General features: G+C 45.9%; 2 protein-coding genes across 6 annotated transcripts; one reads left to right on the top strand and one right to left on the bottom strand.

Moving 5' to 3' along the window:
- The first annotated feature begins 3607 nt into the window (after positions 1–3607).
- Positions 3608–12325, top strand: LOC133972472 (polyhomeotic-like protein 1). 3 transcript variants are annotated; one of them, XM_062409949.1, is made up of 15 exons: positions 3608–3732; positions 5035–5171; positions 6085–6195; positions 6402–6473; positions 6560–6673; positions 6815–6964; positions 7048–7123; positions 7261–8240; positions 8338–8473; positions 8585–8757; positions 8868–8958; positions 9642–9729; positions 10528–10747; positions 11125–11332; positions 11556–12325. In XM_062409949.1, the coding sequence occupies exons 2-15, from the start codon at positions 5037–5039 to the stop codon at positions 11705–11707; spliced, it is 2706 nt and encodes a 901-aa protein (XP_062265933.1). In that variant the 5' UTR covers positions 3608–3732; positions 5035–5036; the 3' UTR covers positions 11708–12325. The 3 variants fall into 3 exon arrangements, with proteins under 3 accessions (XP_062265933.1, XP_062265934.1, XP_062265932.1); XM_062409950.1 differs by having other exon boundaries at positions 5032–5171; positions 10546–10747; XM_062409948.1 differs by having other exon boundaries at positions 5032–5171.
- A 2327-nt stretch (positions 12326–14652) lies between these two features.
- On the bottom strand, positions 14653–22281 carry LOC133971991 (tyrosine-protein kinase STYK1-like). Of its 3 annotated transcripts, none has more exons than XM_062409150.1 (10): positions 22038–22281; positions 20324–20379; positions 17807–18007; positions 17472–17696; positions 17009–17190; positions 16319–16399; positions 15873–16087; positions 15700–15740; positions 15447–15543; positions 14653–15075 (listed from the first exon to the last, which is right to left on the bottom strand). In XM_062409150.1, the coding sequence occupies exons 2-10, from the start codon at positions 20376–20378 to the stop codon at positions 14880–14882; spliced, it is 1293 nt and encodes a 430-aa protein (XP_062265134.1). In that variant the 5' UTR covers position 20379; positions 22038–22281; the 3' UTR covers positions 14653–14879. The 3 variants fall into 3 exon arrangements, with proteins under 3 accessions (XP_062265134.1, XP_062265135.1, XP_062265136.1); XM_062409151.1 differs by lacking the exon at positions 22038–22281 and adding an exon at positions 21406–21591; XM_062409152.1 differs by lacking the exon at positions 22038–22281 and having other exon boundaries at positions 17807–20166.
- Between the last annotated feature and the right edge of the window lie 573 nt (positions 22282–22854).

The following is a 22854-nucleotide window of genomic DNA, read 5'->3' as shown; positions in this document are numbered from 1 at the left end:
GAAGGAGCTGGTTTAAAGAAGCCTGATATTCTCTCTATTACCAGTTGGCCGAGTTATGGATTAGCTTCCATAGCTAATCATCAGGGCTGATACATCGTAAATAAAAAAAGTACTTTATTTTGTTATTTGTTGTTGTATTTCGCCAAATTATAAATTTCTTAACACTTACCCAAAGCCAAGTTAGCTGCCAAAAAACTGTAGTTCTTCGATTGTCCACCAGGGGAGCCCTCGGAGAACTGAGGTTACACAAAGCTCCAGGGTTCATTGTGTTACGTAACTCAAACTGATCACAGCGCCACCTGCTGTTCAGAGATACAGATTACAGCTTGACACATCATTATCGGTGATTATTGATTGTTGCTGAGGCTTTTGATTGGTCGATCCTAAAGAGAGAAATCTAAAATGGCGCCGTAATATTAGTAAACTTCATATTCCAACATGGAAACACACAAAACACGACAATGTTTCCTTCATTTCCCAGAATCATCCCTGTGTCATTTGTCGGGTCCAGCAGTGTGGACGCGGTGCCGTTGTCTGAAGAGTTGTGCGTTTGGCGTTGTACCTTTTACCGACGTACGAATAACTAACAGTGTACAGTGTGTGTAACGTGTGTATATGTGTGACGCAAAGTATATTTTCTATATCCTGTCGTGAGTAACTGTCGTCGAAGAAGCTACTTTCACCCCTGCTGCACTTTAAGAACATATTTATTTATTTACACTACGTAGTATTTTATTTTTCGGCAAACACTGGAAAAATATTAATCTTGACAAGAAAGTGATTTGTACTAAAGTGTAAAAAGTTGTTTGGAGAGATTTGAACTTTGCATCCGACAGAGATGAAAATTGAAACTTGTTAAGATGAATATTTACTTGATGGTGGGCGGAGTCACGGTGTCGTTGTTGTGTTGCTGTGTTTGATGATAGTGTTGTGCTGTGTTGTCACTGGACGGAGGTGTGTGGTGTTGTGTTGTGTCTCAGCTTCTGTCCTGCACTGCTCCTGCAACACCATGAATCAAACCCCTCACTGGTTTGTGCTCGTCCCTGTTTCCTGAAGGGGGATTGAGCTGGTCTGACTGGGAGAAGAGGACAAAATGAATTCAGAACTGGGATTTTAAAGTCTTTAAACTGTTTGAAACAATTTAAATATGTCTTTGTGTTTCACTGAAGTTCAGACATCTGTCCGACTGCAGTGAAACACAAACCACCATTTGAATCCAACACGTGGCCCCGGGTGCACACGCCTCTTTACCACCGGACCGCCTGCTCCATGCACACGTAGGAACTCAACACCTTCCTCCAGCCAGAGGAGGGAATAAGTATTCATTTGTAAAATATGTATAATTTAAAGATATTATTCTATTTATATGTTTCCCTGCATGCTCACATGTTTGTGTGTTTGCTTTTGGGGTGAACGTGATCGTTGTGTAGAAGAGACACATTGTGTGGGTTTGATCTGTTTGTCATCACAGCCATGCTCTTCAGTTGTGCCTCATTCACATTCACACTCCTCAGGTTGATTGCGGCCATATTGTGTTTCTTCTTTCTTTGTTTTTTTAATTTAATAATTTAAAGTTTTATTTGTATTTCTTTATTAGAGACCTAATATTTAAATAGTCGTTTGGCTCAGTTTGCTGCTGTCAATCATCCTCCATCGTTACATCATCACTCCATCTTTACTTATTTTCCATCAGAGTGAACCCTCCTGTTCACGCTCAGAGCTTTGGCAGCCATGTTGTTTGTTGTTTTGTTTGTTGTTTTGTTTGTTGTTTTGTTTGAAGTGTTTAGAAACTCTCTCCCTTGATGACAAAAGGCGAAGTTTTCACGTTTAAATCAGATAAAACTTGATCTTAAACTAGAAGTGAGACTTGAGTGAGTCACATGACCTCACAGACTCGAACGTGTTCCTCGTTGGACCCGTGTGTGTTGTGTGATGCAACGTGTGTGTTTGTGTATCACGTACTGTAACGCTGCTCGTGCCTCAGCACCTCACACGTCTCATCACCATGTGTGTGTCTGTGTTCTGCTTCCGGGTTCGTTCACCCACTCACACACCATGGGGGGGGGGGGTCCACTTGTGTTAATGTTTCATCTGGAGTTTGAACGTTGTGTAGTGACGAGTTGTTGACCGTGTTTCATTCTCACTGGGTTTTGGCGCTTGACCACACGACTGATGCATTGTGGGGGATGGACCTTCGGTTTGTGTACCGTGATGAAAGGTGTGAATATTCAGGATCTTTGACTTGTGCCCCAACACGTGTGTGTTTGTATTGTAAATAAATGATGTTGTTAAATAAAATATTCATCATGTAACGAGATCTTTGTCTGAATCATCTGATTCAATGAAAACAGGAAACATCAGTGATATCAATGATCATCAATAACTGGAATCAGATAAGAAGAATTATGAGGATGTGTTTATTAGTAAAGGATCATTTACTACATGTCTTTCATAATCACATGTCATCGATGAAGATTAGGATTCATAAGTATTATTCATCAGTCATATTTATGAATCAGTCTTTTGTTAACTTCATGAGATGATATGTAAGTTTTTAAATCAGGTTTAAATCATTTTGGAGATTAAAATTTTAAGTTGAAATTTAACGTTGATGAAAATTTTCATATCGAAATGCATGAACTGTACCTGTGGGAAACAAGTTGCATTGTGGGAAGTGTTGGACCTGTCAATTTTTCAGATGTTGTGTCTCTCCCTGTGTACTCCCCCTCTCTCTCCCTCTCTCTCCCCTGCCCCCCTCTCTCCCCCTGTCCTCCCCCTTCTCTCCCCTCTCTCCTTCTCTCTCCACCTCTCTCTCCCTCTCTCTCCCCTGCCCCCCTCTCTCCTTCTCCCCCCCCCTCTCTCCCCCTGTCCTCCCCCTTCTCTCCCCTCTCTCCTTCTCTCTCCACCTCTCTCTCCCCCTGTCCCCCACTCTCTCTCCCTATGTACTCCCCCTCTCTCTCCCTCTCTCTCCCCTGCCCCCCTCTCTCCTTCTCTCTTCCCCTCTCTCTCCCCCTGTCCCCCACTCTCTCTCCCTATGTACTCCCCCTTCTCTCCCTCTCTCGCCCCTCTCTCCACTCTCCCCCTCTCTCCTTCTCTCCCCCCCTCTCTCCCCCTGTCCTCCCCCTTCTCGTTCCTCTCTCCTTCTCTCTCCACCTCTCTCTCCCCCTGTCCCCCACTCTCTCTCCCTATGTACTCCCCCTTCTCTCCCTCTCTCGCCCCTCTCTCCACTCTCCCCCTCTCTCTCCCCCTGTCCCCCACTCTCTCTCACCCTGCCCCCCCCCTCTGTTCTCACTCTCTCCTTCTGTCCCCCCCTTCTTCCCCCCGCCTCTGTTCCCCCTCTCTCCTCCTACCCCCTCCTCTCTCCCCCAGCCCCCTTCTCTCCCCCATCTCTCCTTCTGTCTCCCCCCTCTCTCCCCCTGCCCCCCCACCCGCAGCTCCGTCATCCCGTCGCGCCGGAAGAGGCAGAGCAGAAGGAGGCGTTGTCCTCACAAACACATCAGCTGCAAATTTATGCAAAACAGTGAAAGCACCATCCTCCTCCTCCTCCTGCTCTTCATCCTCCTCCTCTTCCTCTGTATCTTCATCCCCCCCCCCCCCTCCCCCCCTCCTTCATCCTCTGCTTCTGAAAGAAAAGAGCAACAACAACCAGCAGCAGCTCTTCGAGGCTCCGGAGCCTCCGAGTGTCTCCGGCCGCTTGTCCAGGCTGCAGCCGGCGACGGAGCAGCGGAGACGGTAAGAACCGAGCGGAGCCCCGGTGCCCCGCTGGACGGCAGCCCGGGCTAACGGCGTGCTAGGACGGGCAGCAGCGTCCCGGGGCTCCGGTGATAACATGGAGGGCAGCTAGCTAGCGTTAGCCCCGTGTTGGTGTGTGTGTCTGCGGCGGCGGAGACACTGGAGCCTCCGGGAGGAAGCATCTGAGACCCGGAGGCTTCAGATCTAATGACGGGACAGTGGCCGGAGAACATGGAGGAGCTGCGGCCAGGATCTGAGGCTTCTGCAGCTATATCATAATACAGGAGCTTATAGCAGAATATCATAAATCAGATTTATACAGAAACTCAACATGAGCATTATTAAGATTCTCATTTCAACCCCCAAATTATATCTAGTTGTTATTTGCTGCTTTCTAGGTTTTAATATCTGCAGTTTGCAATTATAAGAAAACACAGATAAATGATTTAATTACAAATCCAATATTTGTGTTATTCATTTAATGTGAGAATATGTTAATATATGAGATAGAAAACAACAACAACAAATAACAACAGAAATGCAAACATATGTGAGATGATTCAGACAACACGTGTGATGAAATATATATATATCTATATATCTATATATTACTGTTGTGTCTCTATAATAATTTCAGGTCTCAATCTCACTTAAAATCAAATATGTTGTGATTTGGGGTTCATACAGTAAATATCTAAAATCATTTGAAGATGAAAAACACTATTATTTATTGAAGGAGAAGAATCTTTGTTATTCTGTGAACTTCTGTCTCAGATGATGTGTTGAAATTCTTACCTGGAATTTACCTGCTGGTTATAAATGAATGAATTCTTATTTTGTGGATATAAACAATGTTGATATTTTATTATATCTTTGCTCTCACAGAGAGAAGTTAGTCTCACTGACTTATGCTTTTGTCATCATGCACAAATATACTAGATTTAATGGATTTATTGATGTTTTATTGAAAGGTTTGGCTTTTCAGTGCATTCGTAAATTGGGTTAATCGTGTCAAAATATAGAAACACTGCAAATAAGTAAATTTTATTAAGTGATTAGTGAACTCTTCATTTATTGCTTTTCATTTTTCCAGTAACTCCTGTAAAAGCCTTTATTGTTCCTGGCTCCAGTTTGATTCACTGAAACTCTGCAGAAAAAGTGTTTGTTTTATTGAAATCTAAAAAAATAATCATATTTAAAACCAATTGTCAGAGTAAAACATTAATATGAAGTCAGTGGGAATGTTCTCTGACCAGTATGACCAGCGTTTGACGGACGTCTCCTCCTCTGTCCCCCCAGCAGCCATGGAGACGGATGGAGAGCAGAACCAGCAGGGGGCCTCGACCAATGGGAGCGCTGCGTCCGGGACCGCCACCACCACCACCTCCCGCCCCTCTCCCATGAACTCCATGTCTCTGTATGAACGGCAGGCGGTGCAGGTACGTGTGTGGGGGGGGGGCTTTGTTTACTGTCAATCATTGTTTACTGTCAATCATTCTGTCCAGTTTGATGAGGTTGTTTTTCCTCTTGACATCTTTGTCAGAAAGATTTACCTCCACCAAGGAGGTTATTTATTCTTTCTTTATTCTTCAGCATGAGACCTGGTGGGAAGAGATCATTAACTTCTAGTGAGGATCAGGATCGGGTTCAGAATCAGGATTAGGTTCAGGATCAGGATCAGGTTCAGGATCAGGGGCAGATCCAGGATTTGGACATTTTGAAAGTTTTCCCAGGAAACAAATAATGGATTTTGATAAATCTGACATATTTAGAGCTCTGATATTTGTGAGTTATTGTGATTTGGTGCAGCCTGATTGACTTTAAGTGAGTGTTTCATTGAACGCTGCTGTTTCATCATGACCTTGTTAGAAAACAGAGACACAGAGATTGAGTGGGGACTCTTTTCCGGGGTGTGATCGCAGCCTGTTTGTGTGAATGAGGGAGCAGGAGAGAGGAAGTGCTTATTTATCCTCATAAATTGTGATGTATGTGGAAACTGCCGGACAGGAAGTGATGGAGTGGGACTGAGGCGGGGGGGTGAAGGAGGAGATGGAGGCTCGGTGTACATTTCTCAGGCTCCTGTCACCATCTGTCTCCGTCACCACACACACACTCATTATGATGCAGGTCTGTGCTCGTACATCAGGCAGCTGGCAGGAGGCGCTGCTTCATCCCTCCTTCTCTGCCCTCGTTTCTCTTCTTCCTCTCATCTGTCCTCCCGGTTATCATGGGACCACACTTCGTCTTCTTCTTCACGTCCTCCCTCACTCCCCCTCTCCTCTCTTCTTCACGTCCTCCTTTCTTTCCTCTGACCTCTCTCTCTCTCTCTCCATGTTCTCCTCCTCCCTCCAGGCGCTGCAGGCGTTGCAGCGGCAGCCGAACGCAGCTCAGTACTTCCAGCAGCTGATGCTGCAGCAGCAGATCAACAACGCCCAGCTGCAGAACCTGGCCGCCGTGCAGCAGGTAAACGTGTGAGAACCACGAGATATGTGCTTCAGAGCTTTAATGTTTATTCATAAATGATACCAGAAGAATCACTGAAGCTGAACAACCACAGTGTTCGTCAAGCAGCACAGAAACAAACACACAACTTTGATTTAGTTTGAAACTAAAACTCTTCTTTCTCCTCCTCCTCCTCCTCCTCCTCCTCCTCCTCCTCCTCCTCACAGGCGACTCTGGCTGCCAGTCGTCAGTCGAGTCCCTCCAGCGGAAGCTCGTCTCAGACCAGCAGCTCCACATCTGTACGTCCTGTTTCTTTATATGGAGTAAACTTTTTGAGTCGTTTAAACCATTTTAATAAGTGATTCACAATAAAGTCTTTTTTCAGGCTAGTGTATCATCTGGAACGGGGTCCACGACCAGCAGCCGTCCAATGGGAGGTTCAGCAACATCGGTCCTTCTGAGCGGGACGGCAGCAGGACAGGGACAAATGTACCTGAGGGTGAGAATTGAGATTTTACTCAATTTCATCTATTTGTGGAACCAGTAATGATCTTAATTAGATTCGGATCATTTCCCTGATGATCCGGTTTAGTGTTGGTTTTAGTTTCTGTGTTTTGACGATGGGGCTGTCGTCCTGCAGGTCAACCGCTCCCTGAGGACGCCCATCTCCTCCCAGCTCATCTTCATGCCCGGCAGCTCAGCAACGGCTGCTGTGGCCACCGTCACCACGCAGCAGCCGCCTGAGGCCACGACCACCTCCCCCTCCAGCAGCCAGGCAGACAGTGACCAGGTCAGTGGACGCACCGTGTTGAGGGTTCGAGGACGGGGACGACTCTCACCCTTCATCAAGTTGATGTTTCCTCTGTTCTCCAGGTGCAGAATCTGGCCATGAGAGGCGTGACCAGTCCTAAAGGTGTGAAGACTGAAGCTCCAGAGAGGAGTGACTCAGGTAGGGGAGGAGGTGGAGGTCACCTGATCCACAGGTTTGATGCTGGATGTGTAAATCAGCAAATGTTTCACGAACCTGAATCAAATGTTTCTGCTCCTTCAAGTGGACATGTTGTTTTACTGTCTTTCTTCCTCCAGCGGCCTTCTCTCTGGTCCAGCCCTCCCACCAGTGCACCGCCCAGTCACCCTCCAAGCCCAGCCAGCCTCAGCCCCAGCCCCCCCACATCAAGATCCCCACGTACCCCCAGCCCACCAACCTCAAAGCCCACCCCGCCTCCTCCGGAGCGTCCTCCTCCTCTTCCTCCACCTCCTCCATCCCGCTCTCCCAGCTCCTGCTTCATGGGACCCGGACCCTCGCCACTGGTACCACAGCTCCCACAGCAGCGCACACACTGGTCCTCGCGTCCAACGCGGCGTCTCATCACCACGGGTACCCGGTGGGCACGGCCACCATCAAGCCGGCGGTCAGCGCTCAGACTCTGGTGGTGCAGCCGCTGCAGAAGAGCTCGCTCGGCGCTGAGAAGCCAGGCCACGGCACCGGGCCCATCCCGATCCAACCCAAGACTCTGCAGGGCCTGCGTCTGCCCCTCCACCTGCCCTCCAGGAACCCCCCGCCCATCCTCCCTGCCCCGCCTCCAGTCAGCAGCTCCGCCCAGCCTCCGCAGACACCCCACATCCCAGTCCAGATCGTGGGGGCCCGGCAGAGCACGCTGGGAAACGGCCAGGCGATGGCACTGGCCCGGGGCAGCTGCAGCCAGGACGGAGCCGCGGTCCTCACCGGCTCCTCCAGCCTGCTCACCATGGTGGCCTCCATCGCCTCCAGGGAGGGGGGGGTCGTGGGGCGCGGCGTGGGGCTCAAGGCACTTCACTCGCCCCAGGAGGCTCCCCCATTGGCTCAGGTCTCTCAAGTGCATCCGCTGGCCAATCAGAACTCTGGACAGGGTCAGAATGGACCTGTAGCTTCTAGCCCCGCCTCCTCCAAGCCCCCGACTGTTTCCGCTCCTCCCTCCTCGCTCTCTCGTTCCTCCCTCACCCTCCCCCTCCCCCTGGCGCCCGAGGAGCAGAGAGGAGCCGGTGTGACCACTAACGGAGACGCGTCAGGACGCCAGACGCCGCAGGTCAGCTGATCCTCGTTCATTACTCCAGAAGAACCTGAAAGCTTTTGTGTTATTACTCCACTGACTTGATCAAATCATTTATGATTCATCTGTTTAGGGAAAGCAGGTGATTGGTTCGCTAAAGAGGAAATCAGATTCCAATGCAGCCAATGACGAAGATGGCCCCTCCCCTCCACGGATCCCGCCTGTCAGAGACCACGCCTCTGCGCTCCCGACCAATCCCATCAAAGCAGGTAACAACAACAACAACAAACGCAGTCATGTGTAACATGCATCTCCATGGTAGTGGTTATTTTTTTTATTTAAATCAATCATTGAATAGAAAATCCTCTTCCTCCCTCCAGGATGTAACGCTCCTCCTCCGGCCCCCCCCTCTCCCTCCCCTGTCCTATCTGTGTCCCGCGGGGGGAGTGGTCAGGGAGACAGAGCTCCTCCCCCTCAGGCCGTGGTCAAACCTCACGTCCTCACACACCTCATCGAGGGCTTCGTCATCCGGGAGGGGGCCGAGCCTTTTCCTGTGAGTTCATGGGATTTGTAGTTTCCATTGCTCCCATTGTTCCCACAGGACACAGACTCTTTACGAGGCTTCTCTACTGGTCTGAGCTCTTATCTTCTGTTCCTCCTCAGGTGTGTGGTGCAGTGAAGGACTCGACTGGAGGGGATTTAACCAACGACAGTCCAGACACCAACCAATCAGAGACCGGCACCACCGCCACAGGTAACTGGTCTGGAAGCTCCCCTGCCGTCCAGACAGGTTTTGGTTCTTCCAGACAACTTTCTATTATAATGAGCAAAATATAGTTAAATCAACACTGTGTAACTGTTACAGAGCAAAACAGCGCCCCCTGCAGCCACATGTGGGGATTAACTCTGTTGGGCTCTGTGTGTTGCACTGGATATTACCCATGATCCTCTGCTTCCTGAGTCAGAAGTGATGCTGCTGTAACAAATCCACCAAACTCTGTTCAGAATTCTTCATGTTTCACAGTTTCCTGCTGAATCTTGGAGATAAACTCTGGTTATTAATAACTTCAGAGTGTTTTTAACTGATCTCAGTTCAGTCACAGAGAACAGACGCTCAGGGAGAGAAGGAGGAAACGTTCTCTTGTTCCCACTCACCCCATCAGACTCACTTTAACCAAGCTGCTGGTTCAAGTCAGAACAGTTGTGTTTAGCACAGATACAGAGAAGAGGATGTTCTGTTTGTCTGCGCTCGGCCACAGGAACGCTCCCAGGTTTTAATTACCGTCCTCAGACTGACTGTGAGGCTGCATAACAGCTCAGTGAGATATAATTAGTCTTCTTTTCATTTGCAGTTCATCTGTAGTGCAGCACATTTTACTGTATTCATGTACCATCTGTTAACATTTGCTCTGTTGTTTCTCTGAACTCTCCCCTCAGTGCTCAAGTGTGAGTACTGTAAAACCTTTGCTCCTGCCAGCCAGTTCAGAGGCACCAAAAGGTTCTGCTCCATGACTTGTGCCAAGAGGTACTTCCACATGCATGAAATATGATAAACACATTCCGGTGGAGGCCGTCTGAGGATTCACTGGTTCTACTCTGAACTTCTCATAATGAAAGATGATGGGTAGTTTCTCACCTCAGGAAGAAGCAGTTCCTTGGAGACTGGACACAGTCAGTATATCCTGAAATTGATCCAATTTAAAAGCTAAAGAATTAAGATTCACCCTTTTATTTACCCATCGAACTTATTAAACAGACATGCACTGAAGAAAAATGACAAATCTGAAACCTTGTCAGAGAACTACTGTAAAATGAAGAGCGTTTGATTCTCATAGTATAAAAAGCTTTCATTTTACTGTATTCAGTTCATTCTTGTTAAAAACTAAGTTTAAGATGTAAAGAAACGTCTGAATCAGGTTTAAGAAGGACGTGTGAATCCTCAGGCGGCTGCGGCTCTATGTTTTACAGCATGTATGTTCTTTCTGTATAAAACCTGTGACGGCTTCACTTCATGCTCGTTTGATTTACAGAACTTGCATGAAAACTGTTCTGGTGTCAGATTCCAGTGTTTTCCTCTGTTGAATTTGCTCCACATGATAAAATCAACCTTGTATATATGACCTCATCTGTTCAACTTTATAAACAATGCTTGGTCTGCATTGTTTGTAACAGTATGACCTCACTGCTTCTGCTTTGCATTTGTCCCTTTGCCCGCTGCTCGTGTATAAAGCTTATACACGGCGTGCGGTGCAAAGAGATAAAGACTGTGTGTTGCTCGTCTTGGCTTCAGTACCGTATATGTCACTCTTTGTCTACGATACAGTATGTATTGGTTCCCCAGGTACAACGTCAGCTTCAGGCAGCACCTGTGCGTGCGGCAGGGTCACGGCCAGGGTCAGGGTCACGCTCCGGAGCAGGACCACGGCCAAGGTCACTTCTCCAACTCGGAGGAGGAGGGAGGGATCGCCAGGCGGAGGGTTCCCCGCAGGACCAGCTCAGAGATAGCCAGTGCCAAGATAGCAGGGAGACCTCTACCTGTCAAGGTGAGTCTGGACCACGTCTGTGTGTGGATTAAAACAGGGAGTGGAGCAGAGACCAGCTGCTGAATGTCTCATAAACTCATATGATCATACAAACATGTCTGCTCGTGATCTGTCGTCTCCTGGAGCTCCTATCCACTCACTCCTGCTGAGCCTTTCTGCCTCCTAGTGGCTAATCTGGGATGATGCAGCCTGTGGAAAACAAAGCACATAACAAGAATCATTCTCTAAACTTCTCTATGAGAAGCTGCCAAATTCATTCAGGCATTTATTTCAGTCATGACACCTTATGGATGGTAGCTGTGGTTCAGGAGGAAGAGCGGGTCGTCCACTTGATAGGGAAGTTGATCCCTGGCTCCTCTGCCTCGTCTCCCCCACAGTGCCGTTCAGAGTCCAGCCATTCAGACGAGGAGTCCAGCGGAGAGGAGGATGAAGACGACCCCATGTCCCTCTCGCCTGCCTCCTCGGCCTCCTGCCACCAGGCGGCGCCGCAGCCGCCCACAGACAGCTCTGCGCCCAGCTGCCTGCCCTCTGGCCCCGCCCAGTGGAGCGTGGAGGAAGTGTCGCAGTTTATCTCCTCGCTGCAAGGTCGGACGATCTGAATGGGCTTCTCGTTAATTATTTTATTTTATGTTGCAAGTTGATTCATTGACATTATGATGAGTCATTTTAGAAGCAAGAATAATAATAATTCATCTTGTGTGAACCTCTTCCTCTGCTGTCTCCTCCACCTCCTTGTCCTCCTCCTCCTCTTCCTCCTCTTTCTGTTCCTCCTCCTCTTCCTCCTCCTTCTCCTCTTCCTCCTCCCCAGGGTGCGAAGACCTTGCCTCCCAGTTCCTGTCGCAGGAGATTGACGGACAGGCTTTGCTGCTGCTGAAGGAGGAGCATCTCATGTCCACCATGAACATCAAGCTGGGCCCCGCCCTGAAGATCTGCGCCCACATCAACAACCTGAGAGACTGAAGTCAGAGTTTCCATGAACCGTGTTCGAAGTCGAGCTCGGGGCAGTCCCCCCCCCCCAGCGCTTGTTCTGAGTCCAGTTCAGATAGAGAACTGGTTCCAGAGCAGAGTCCCACAGGTGAATGTATGAAGTACACTCCCCCTTGAACCCAGACTGGGGCTGCAGCACTTGAGTCTGTTGTTGGTTTTGAACCCACGTTCAAAAAATCATGTTTTGCACAAGAATTTTGTGAATTCCTTCCAAATCTGCCACGTCTGTGATTTAAAAACGACAGATTACAAAGTTTATTTTGGTCCTAAAATAATTTATCCGTGCAAAATCAGTCAGAGACAAACTCTGCCAGGTTCTCTCCTTTTGCTTTTCACGTTCACACTTTCAATTCAGAAGCAGGAACTAAGGTTTTGAATGTATTCTCAGTGCAGACATTGAAATCTACAGTTCTTGTCCCAGGACTCATTGTTGTGTCCACATTTGTCTAATTTTCCAACTAAACAAGCAAACAGATGATTGTACAGCTACTCCATTCATTGTATTATATTGTCCAAGAAAAGTATTATTTAAAAAAACATCTGTCTTCTCTTGGCGTCAATAATTAAAACCAGGTTATATTTTTCCATTGAGCGCTCATGTTGGATCTCATCTCTCAGAGTTCGGACTGAAAGGCAGCGGAGAAAGATGTTAATGATTTAATGAACTCTGTGGAAATCTTGATGTATAGTTTAGGGAAGGACTCTGATCTTCAATGTTATTTATGTTACGATTAGAAAACGAGTACGTCCAGCATCATAATCACTTTGTACGAATAGGGATCATCGTGTGTAAAAGGTGGCACTTTTATTTTGGAAGAGGCCTGTTGTATAACTTACAGGGTAAAGTGAGAGCACAGGGTAACGGCTGCAGACGCGTCCAAATAGAACCCGACTCCCATCGAGGTTCAGAGAGCATTTTATATTTCCGCGACAAAAAATACCGTTGTTGCGTATTTTATTTGTCACATTCCTTGTGTTGTTTTTCTGAGCAGAGCACATCAACGGTAACGGAGGCACGATGCTTCTCACGTTCAGGCCGGAGACAGACGCACTGTTTAGCCACCTGTTGCGTAAATAAGCTAAAGCGTCATCAGCGTATTTATTTGAGTATTCCGCTAGAGGGTGAATCGTAGAACTCAGACCCTACGTGGTGTTCTGTAAATAACTCCGACACTGTTGGAGGTTAGCCTACGGTTACTTATTGTTAGATGGTTTGTTAGGTCCTTTGATCGCCTTATGTTTCTGCAGATGACGGTCTGACTCTACACTGCCCCTACTGTCCGTGTCTGTATTGCAGCTCGCTCACTTTGTTAGGTTGGCACAGCTGACACAGGATCAGTGACGTTTATGTAACATGATGACATCTCGGCTCTTATAGTGTTTGACTCGGTGAGGAGGAGGATCTCGTGATTCTGGAACAAAACATTTGAGCCTTTTATTGGTGAAACACATAACTTCAGGTGGACTTTCCATGGACTGTCGCAGTTGCCCCATAAGATTCCATTGAGCCCCTGCTGTCGTGTGGTGGCTGCTGGCGGAGACCATCCTGGGACAGATTCCAATGTTTTTCATTAACACAGCGCCCGTTACAAACAGGGCTCAGGTTGAAAAGTACAGGAATCTCCCGTTTTCCAGCCGCTTCTGATCCTCGCAGCAGTTTGAGTGACAGCTGACGTCACAGGCTTGATTTTGTTATTTTTTTGTGGTGACATGAAGTTTACAAAAGGAAAATACTGAACGATTGAGACTTAACCAGCAAACACAATGACGACAAAACCACAAAGTGTGTTCAGACGAAGCTCCACGAGGACCTACGACTAAAACATAAATCATACCTGACCGAACGAGTGTGTGAATGAGAACACTTCAACTAAGCTGTAATAATAATAACTCTAAACTTTTGCCTTTATATTTAAATGCACATTTGTTTGCCTTGTGTTGAGCTTGTGACTGTAGGAGTTCTCTCATGTTATCTCTCTGTGAACCTTGTGGCCTTTCTCTTCTACTCTTGGTTTAGATGAGGATTGTCTCTTTTTTAACTGCTTTTCATATCATTCCTTGTTTTATATTAGTGCTTACTTTTTCTACTATTGTTACTTCAAGCAATGCCTTTCCCAAAAAGCGAGACTGAATAGTAGCGACCTTGATCAAGGACACTCGCCGTCTTCCTCCATAGCTTTGTCACCTAGCGTGTAACTACCGACAGTATTTACCTTCTAGCTCTAGCGACCTTCGGCTTTCCTTGTTAGTGGCTGTTACAGTATTTTCTTTTTCGAAAGAGGACAATAATCTTTGATAGCAGCTGTGTGTTCATATTCCTCAGTCGTCCCAGGATTTTGGAGTCTTGAAATCAGCAGGTCCATCAGCATTCTACGAAAATCCAGTTGTTTTTCATTTCAAGTGATTTGAGCCACAATTCTTCATTTCTGACGCGATCCCAGAAGCTGCACTCGTCTCACAGAATAAACTGATTCTGCTAAATTATTTTCTTTTGAATGAAGAAGCCACAAGAAACTTCTTTGCAATAATCAGAGAAACTGCAAAATCTTGGAGGGACTGGGTTAAAATGAGGAGAGATTAATAATACTATCATGCAAATAAATAATCAAGGAACTGTTTTAAAAACTGTGATGTGTGTGTCTTTATTTTAATTCTGCATCTTTGTACCAGACTTGAAGGGCTGAAATATCCACTAGGCAAAGCACTGGATCAGCTTTGTTTGTGCTAATCTAATTTATTACATGTTGAATATTCCTACTTGAATTTGTGATTTATTAAAAGTTGCTTGTTTGGTCTCTTCTTCTGAATCTGATCTGAGAATGCTTCTCACAACAAAGAAATATAAGAGTTTGACTTTTACCAAAACTGATCCTGAAGAACCAGTTCACCATCTCATCATCACAACACGTTTGTTTGACTTCAAGTTTATTTTCAATATATTAAATATAAAAAGTGAGTGTGCTTCATATTCCAACAAACAATTGCAAAACAGAAATAAGTCTCACCAACATTATGTACAATAAGTTTCTTCAATATTTACAATATTTTCTAATAAAGTTCTTCATTCATAATTAGCTCTTGCAGCGGTCTTTCAGGTGCGAGTGAACATCCAATCATCGTGCTAACTGATGACGCTCTCAGCCAATCAGAGCACAGCATAGTTGAGGGCCTCTCCATATCCCGCCTCCCTCAGGTATCTCTCGATGTCGATTGGTGCAGGCGCCCTGAGGACTGTCCTCCCATTGGCTGATTTCTCTCCCGCCTGAAGCTTGCTTATCACTTGCGGGATGGAGAGACGGTGTTTGAGGTTCCAGTGACAACAGGAAGTGATGAGGGAGAATCTGTGAACAGGTAAAACACGGTTTAACTTCTCATACACGAACTTTAACTTTATAAACACGAAGTTTAAATGACTCTTTATCATCTTTATACTCAGTGAAAACTGGTACAAGGTTTTTAGTGTCGTTTAAATAAAGGATAATTAAGCTAACTGCTGTTGTAGTTAGCTTAAATAGCTAAAGTAGCATTAACTGGTGGAATATAACCTCAGGGTGTTTAAATCACACTTTTACATTTAATCCTATTTGTGATAAATCAGAAATTAGATTTCAATGCTTTTATCTCAATTCAGACTGGAATTCTGCATGTTCCAGCGTTGAGTTATGATATTTCTTTACTTTTAATAAAGCCTGTTTATGGCTGTTCGTCTTACAGGGAGCTGGAACATGTCGCCGGGCGCTTCAGATGTTTTCCTCTTTGCAGATGCTGCAGAAGTTCAGTCGTCGGGATCTGAGCGAACGGTGGGTCACCTGCAAACACAAGAAGTCTGTCAGCTGCTGCAGGATTCCAACACTTAGTTCACTGAAGGATTTTTCTTATAGATAATAATATAACCAAAATAAGCTCAACTTCTATCTTAATGCAGCCCAATGCTATGATGATTTAATAGCTGAATATTCACTCACCCAAAGTGACCATTTCATAAAGCAGGATACCAAAAGACCATCTGTCAACAGAAGACATGGATAAGAGTTGATCAGAGTTTTTCCCACATGTGGATGGAAATTAATTAAAGAAATAAAGATTTGAATTCATTTGATTAAAGTTGAACCCCCCCGCTGTGGCCTCGCCCACTCACACATCGCTACTGGGACTGAAGACTCCTCTGGCCAGCACTTCAGGCGCCTGCCACTTCTTCATCTCCACGTCCTGAAACTCCCCCGGCGAGCTGGGCTGCGGTCTCCGTCGATAGGCCGAGCCCAAACCCCACAGCTTCGCCGTCAGATCTCCACCAATCAGAACGCTGCGCGCCCCCACATTCCCATGTATGCAGCCTTTACTGTGCAGATACTCCTGGATGGTGAGGAGGAGGAGGAGGAGGATGAGGAGGAGCGGTGGAGCATCACAAGAATACTTCATAACACATCCAGACTCTTACATATATTATGGTCTCTACTATTGTTTACTGGACAACTGGGTCATCAGGAGAAAACTAAGAACCTGATAACACAATTGCTTATGGAATTACAAGATTTCTTTTTGGGCCATGAAGCAGCGAGAGGGACAAACAATAGATGAACCAACCAGAGCGGAGGCCACTTGTCCTGCCATGACGTGGATCCTCTTCTCCGTCATGTCCCAGGGAGACTCTGAGCCTGCGTTGTTCTGTAGTGGCAGAAGAAGAAAAGGGAATATGTGATAACAAGTTTGTTATTGTTTCACACACACCCCCCCCCCCTCCTCTGAGGCAATTCGAAAGGTTAGATTGTCTGTGATATATAATACAAGCAATTAACTTACTGTACCTGTCAATGCAGAGGGAACTAGGGTTACTAGTGTCTGTCATTAGAGGATATTATACTTAAATATATTTATGTATGCTGCCCAACACTGCCATTCACAGGCACAAAGCAGTAATTGGTTTAAAAAAATCCAAGCGATTTGAATTTGAGAGTTAAGTATATATTTCAACTAACTATCCCACCGTATAAGATCTGTTAACAATCCACCTCTCTGCCTTAACTTTCGGTCGTCATGGATGAAATTTTTGATTAATCGATTTATTATTGGCAGATAATATCGAGTGGTATCAGCGTCTGTGTATTAAAGTATTAAACCTTTTATTTCAAAGAATAAATAAAGCAGAAAATATGTATATTAATGTTTCTTTTTGCTTATAAATCATCATCGACTGCAGTTCAGTTGCAGATGTTGTTTTGTAGATGTACCTGTACTTAAACTGAACAATCTGGTATTTGTAATAGATTACTGTACCTGTCTACTTCTCCACAGGAAGCTGAGCAGCTCTCTGTGCTGCAGCTCCTCCATCACCATCATCATGGGGGGCTGCACTGAAACTACACCCAGCAGCTCTGGTAGATACGGGTGGCGACCCAGTCCCGAGACAAAGGAGGCGAAGTCCAGGAAGTTCTGCTCCTCGCTGCTGCTCACTCGTTCTGGAGGAGGAGGTCAGACAACAACTTTACTTTTTCAATTTTATTCAAACATATTTACCACACGTGTCACAAAAATACAGCTTGTGTGGTATCGGTGCATCTTATGGTTTTTGAACAGCTACAAGTTAACGTCCTCGGTCTGATTTGAAGGGAAAAACTTAAGTGCAGAACTTTCAGCTGCTGAGGAACAAAACAACATATTTGTCTGCATTCCTCAGCAGCAGTAAAGAAAGCAGTGCCACCTCTGTGGGACAGGTCTGGCTCGACACGGCTCAGTTTACCTTTCAGAACTCTGAGGACCACGTCCTTGTTGTCCATGCGGGCTCGGTAAAGAGTGACTGTGTCGTAGGGTTTGATGGAGAAGGACAGCGGCAGGGCGGTGACCTGGCTGAAGGTGTTGTGACGCCTCTCGGTGGACGTGTGTGGGAGTGCAGGCCGGACGTTCTGCTGCACTTGCACTGACATCGGCAGCTCCTCGTGTTCGAGTGGGTTGATTCCAGGAGGAGCTGTAGAGATAAAGATGAAAACAGAATGATGAATCTGTCTGTGGAGATATTTAGATAATTGATGTAAAATGTGAAGAATCCGTCACACAGCTTCATGGCTGCTCACTCACCATCGATGCCTTGTAGGTGACTTCTGCGGCTGCGCCTCTGTGTGTGTCTGCGGGCCGAGCTGTAGCTTCCAGGGGCCGTCACTCGAGAGCGCTTGTGTTCAGGACAGAGCTTCAGCAGGAACAAGTACAGTAGAGTGACGAGTGTTCCAAAGAGGAGCAGCGTGGGGACGATGATCACGTCCTGCATGTACTCCCTGGTCACTGAGGGAGAGAGAGAGGATGTGTCACGGTCCGGTCCGAGTAGAAGAAGCTCAGTGAAGTGAGGACAGATTGGAAGGATTCCACGTCCTGCTCCTGTCTGTCCTCCGCTCCTCCTGTCCTCAGACTTTGTGTGATGATTTGTGTCCCACACACTTTGTCATACTCGCTTTGTGCTTTATGTTGAGCAGATTTAATCTCAGTGTTCTGCTTGGGGCACTTTGACAGGATGAATCTGTTCGGCTGGTTTGTTGACAGGTTGCTCCATCTTCACATGACATCATCCTCCATTTAACAGCCGTGCTGATATGTTGATTTATCGCTCAATGACTCACACTATGCTTGAATGCAAAAGTCAGCAGCGCCCTCTGTTGCTTCAGTGATGTAATGATTCAGAACAGTGCAGAGAGAGATTAACCAGTTAAACCAAATGTCAGTCATTTGGACAAACAGGTATTTTGATCATAGCTCCGTCATGCACTGAATTCTGGAGAACTTAAATGTCTCAGTCAGTTTGTCTGGAACTTTGTAAAGTGTCTGGAAGGAGGAGTGGTTGTGTTAGTTCCTCACATGTGACAAACATGGAACTGGAAGAACATTAATATCAATTTTTCAGATTTTATATTTTGGAGAGAGATCCCATGTCGTCAGGGTTTGTTGGTCCAACCCTAACTTCACCGCTTACACAACAGCTTTTGTCGTCTTGCAATGTGCACATAGACAAGTTGGGCTGTAATTGGACAGTGAGACTGCGACGAACCATGACTCATGCTCTGACATTCAGAGATTGATTCTTTGACAAGCTGCTGAGTCACTGTTATTAAAAGCTGGAGAAGTTTCCGCACTGCACCTTAAATCCTTTATCTGCACGTTACTCAGCAGGAAATATAAAAGTTTTGCTCCATTGTTAAATTTAAAGTTTTCTATTTGTCAGTTGATTCTTTTATCAAATCAACTATCCCTCACATTGACCCTTCACTGACAACCCTGTGAATACAAGGCTCCTGTAGAAACACACACACAAACACACACCCTTGTAAAACACTCGAACAATGGCCTGTGAACTGGAGCAGAGGCCATCTCTTCAGAGCCCCTTGTGTGTGTCTGTGTGTGTCTGTGTGAGTGTCGTGTTCTGGTTTTGACACATTCTTTGGTGTGGTGTGACGGATCTGCAGAATCATAAAACTTCTCTTTTTCATTCTTAGTAAAGACTTCAGGTTTGAGATTGAAGTTTCCACACCACATACGTCCAGTAGCTCTGGGTTTGATTCCCCTGAGATTACTGGTGTCCCTGTTCCCTTCTACTGGTTTTTCTAGTGAAGCTAAAACATGCAAACAAGAAATTACTTATCCAGATATATTAATCTCTCTGTGTTCTTAAAGACTTCTCGGTGAGTCAGCAGTACTTATTTGATCTAATTGTGAAACCACACGTCGCTGTGACTTTATCTGGAGTTTGCAACATCACTGCAATCTGCAACTGGCAGTTTTATAATATGTTATCATTAATATGATCCAACATCCTGTCGTAAGGTTAGAGACTTTCCACCAGGACAGATCCTGGAGCTTTATATTTTATGTCAACACAACCTCAGCAGAATCATCCAGGCACCAGGTTTAGAGCTGCTGGTATTTACTGTAATGAACACACACAGGAGGCAGAGAAGTGGAAAATGAGACGCACGAGAAGCAGACGGCGAAAAGCAAAAGCTAGGAAAGCACATTCAAATGTCAGGGATGAGAGAATGATCATTAAGAGAGGAGAGATGGATGAAGAGATGTCAGGAAATGAAAGGAGAAACCTGAAGATTGTGATTTTAATGAATCGGCGAATACAGAAGATTTACAGGAATAAACCCCGGCAGCAGTGGAGTGTGATGGCAGTGCTGTCAATTTAAAGGCAGAGAAAAGGAGCTTGTTTATGCCGGTCTTGAAGTGTGTGGGTGTGGCAGGTTTCTTAGATACTGCTGCTGGTAGGTCAGTTTCCCCTTTAGAGCACAGGAGGTATTCACTACACAATATGTGTGAGTCTCAGGTGAACAGCTGTTGTGAATCTTCATCTGGGGCAGGTTTTCCACTGTGTGTTGGCGTCTTGTCTTCATGTCTCTACACCAGCGGCAGCTAGCTAGTGGACGGAGACATCCCGTCCTCAGGTTGTCCGTCTGTGTGTGAACGTGAAATCTCAAGAATGATTATGGGCGTGATTCACATTTGCAGGGAAAGTTCATTAGCAGAGGAGAATGAGAAGGAAACAGGGGGGTGAGAGGAGTTGGGTTGAGGAGGAGGAGAGGAGGAGAGGGGGAGAGATAGTGTCCTTACTACAGAGGTGGTCGTCCGGCGCACACAGATTGTCGGCGGTGGAGTTGGATGACATGCTGGAGAGGAAGAGAGGCACAGATCAGGGTGACTACCAGCAGGAGGAGGAGATCAACATTACCTCTGCTCAGCAGCCGCTCTAAACAACCCCCCCCCCCCCCACACCGCCTCTTCCTCTTTATTAACAGTGCAGGTTGTTTCAGGAGCTGTCAGGGAAGTTCAGCAAACGGTGGCGCACACACCCAGAGAACTTTTTGACCTAGATTTACACAGCAAATGTAAACTGGGACCTGTTTTCTTTTTAATCTGAACCCACACAGCTAATTTAAAGGGAAGGACTGGTTTTCTACATTTACGTTTAACAGCTTTCATTTACACGTTAATAGAGAAGCTGAGATAAGTGAAACTAAATCATTAGAATATCAACTGGTTTTCAGCATCAACCTCCTCAAAGCACACAGTTAATAAACCAGACATATTTTATTTTAACGGTTGTAGAGAACTGTCATTTCCTCAGACGTCTCAGGTGTCTGTGTTATAGCTCCATGTATCTTATCAGGTCAATTTTATGCATAACAAATTCTGTCACCTCAGGTAAACATAGTTTTCCCTCTGATCAGGAGACGTCACAGTTGGGACGGATTTGTTTTAAACAAATGAAACGGGCAGAGCAACAGTAGACGTCTGTACCTGAGCTCACTAAGTGGTTTGAAACACCGGATTTGAATATGATGAATGAGATGTGTTGGAAAAGTCACGGGGCTCAACTTCATGTTAACAACTCAAATGTGCTCTTAGGACATTTGCATACAAACACAAACACACAAAAACACCGTCACTGCCCTGAGCCTTCTGCTCCTCCATCGGGGATTTGAACACTTTTCACTTTCCTTTATTATAAAGGCTTTGATATTTGATATTCTAATGAAGTTATAGTTTCACAGTCTGACCCCAGTTATTCAAGTTTTCTAGTCAAATATCTGGTAGATTCAGTGACACCTGGATTTCCTGATGTGGCACTTTGCCCTCGTTCATGAACAGCTTGTCGGCTGTCACTCAAATAATGATTCAGAAGTCGTGCTCACCTTGTTTCGTTTCCTGAACTTCAAAAAAACTGTATCCACAAACACAGAGAAACTAAATCCTGTAAATCACAGGGCGCTGTGGGGATGTAATGGTCGTGTTGGAATCCGAGCGGAGACACACACTCACGACGGGTTCAACACAGCACAGAAGCCAAGTGTGTGTGTGAGACTTCATGTTTCATGTGGTAATAACACAACATCCTCAGCTAGTGGAGAGGAAAACCACTTTATGAAGAATGTGACACAACACACACCCTTCTGGAGGCACACTGGTATGTAAAAAGCATTTTTGGAGATGACAACGCACAAACGCACACCTTCCTCCAGCCTTCAGAAAGCATGGATGTCACAGAACCAGTTTGTCTGCATTGTTCTCATGCACCAGTTACTTTGCTGCATCAACACAACAAGAGATCAGCCTATCGCACAACACATGCACAACAACGACAACAGACACCAAAACTACGCCGATACGCAAACAAAAAGGTTGTTCAAAAAACAAATAGACCAATTTAATGCACAATATAAAGTAGAACAAATAACTGTTGTGATGTAAAGTTTCATATTTTGTGTTGAATTGAGTTTCAGTCAGAAGATATTGGTCTCTAGTGTTTCAGTTTGTTTGTTCTTACCTGGTCTAGTAATCAGGAGTGAGCCTCGGAGTGCTCCCTGTGTCCAGAGCATCCGTCCTCCCTGGGATCCACACAACTGCAGAGATATGGAGACAACACTCCAGGGCGTCCCTGTCCTCAGGGTTCATGTCGTCCTCTGCAGGCTGCAGAGTGGAGACTGATCCACAGAGGGACACATGTCCACTGAAGACAGACGGGCTCTGATGTGAGGTTTCTGTCTGACCGTCCCCAGAGTGTGTGTTTCCTCTCTCATGTCTTTCCTGATGTGTCTCCCTCTCTCTATCAGGTTGAACACACCCTACCCTCACAGTTCTTCCTTGTCGTCCTTATCACCTGCACGTTGCATCGTCAAGGGCCAACTCCCAATCCCAGTGCTGGAGGAGGGACTCAAACCTTTTCAGTAAAACTACAAATAATCCCATAAAAACATTTTAATTAACTTTTCAACTTGAGTGAAAGTAAGTTCTTTCTTTTAGATAAATGTAAAGACTTCACCTGTCTTGCTTGCTCCAGGTATATTTGCAGTTTTGCATGAAGGACTTTTACACACCACAGTACCTGAGGTAGAACTGAACATGCATCTGCTAATCAAACAAAAAGTGTTTCACATTTGGTTATAAACCTTGAACCACCATGACTTCCATGACTCAGTGCCCATCATAGACAAATAAGAGCTGTGTGGATGAATCTTTGTAACTGAAAGACCGACCGGGTGAATTAGCAGAGACGCTGGACTGTGACTCTCTGACGGGTCCCAGTCGATCCTCTGCTCTGACGGGTTTCTCAGATCCCACCCACCTGCACCCAGACGCTCAGA

The sequence above is a fragment of the Platichthys flesus genome, chromosome 17, assembly GCF_949316205.1.
Source record: "Platichthys flesus chromosome 17, fPlaFle2.1, whole genome shotgun sequence".
In the NCBI taxonomy this organism is placed as follows: Eukaryota; Metazoa; Chordata; class Actinopteri; order Pleuronectiformes; family Pleuronectidae; genus Platichthys; species Platichthys flesus.
The sequence above is the reverse complement of the archived record's forward strand: the minus strand, read 5'-3'. Positions and strand labels throughout refer to the sequence as shown.

What these genes read in the sequence shown, in the direction of transcription:
- LOC133972472 (XM_062409949.1), top strand. Translation starts at nt 5,037, where the DNA reads ATGGAGACGGATGGAGAGCAGAACCAGCAGGGGGCCTCGACCAATGGG. An exon ending in TCCAGAGAGGAGTGACTCAG is followed by an intron (nt 7,124 to 7,260) that starts GTAGGGGAGGAG and finishes TTCTTCCTCCAG; the next exon opens with CGGCCTTCTCTCTGGTCCAG. An exon ending in TCCATGACTTGTGCCAAGAG is followed by an intron (nt 9,730 to 10,527) that starts GTACTTCCACAT and finishes TCTACGATACAG; the next exon opens with TATGTATTGGTTCCCCAGGT.
- LOC133971991 (XM_062409150.1), bottom strand. Translation starts at nt 20,378, where the DNA reads ATGTCATCCAACTCCACCGCCGACAATCTGTGTGCGCCGGACGACCAC. An exon ending in GACAAGTGGCCTCCGCTCTG is followed by an intron (nt 16,088 to 16,318) that starts GTTGGTTCATCT and finishes CTCACCATCCAG; the next exon opens with GAGTATCTGCACAGTAAAGG. An exon ending in GCGACATGTTCCAGCTCCCT is followed by an intron (nt 15,076 to 15,446) that starts GTAAGACGAACA and finishes ACCTGTTCACAG; the next exon opens with ATTCTCCCTCATCACTTCCT.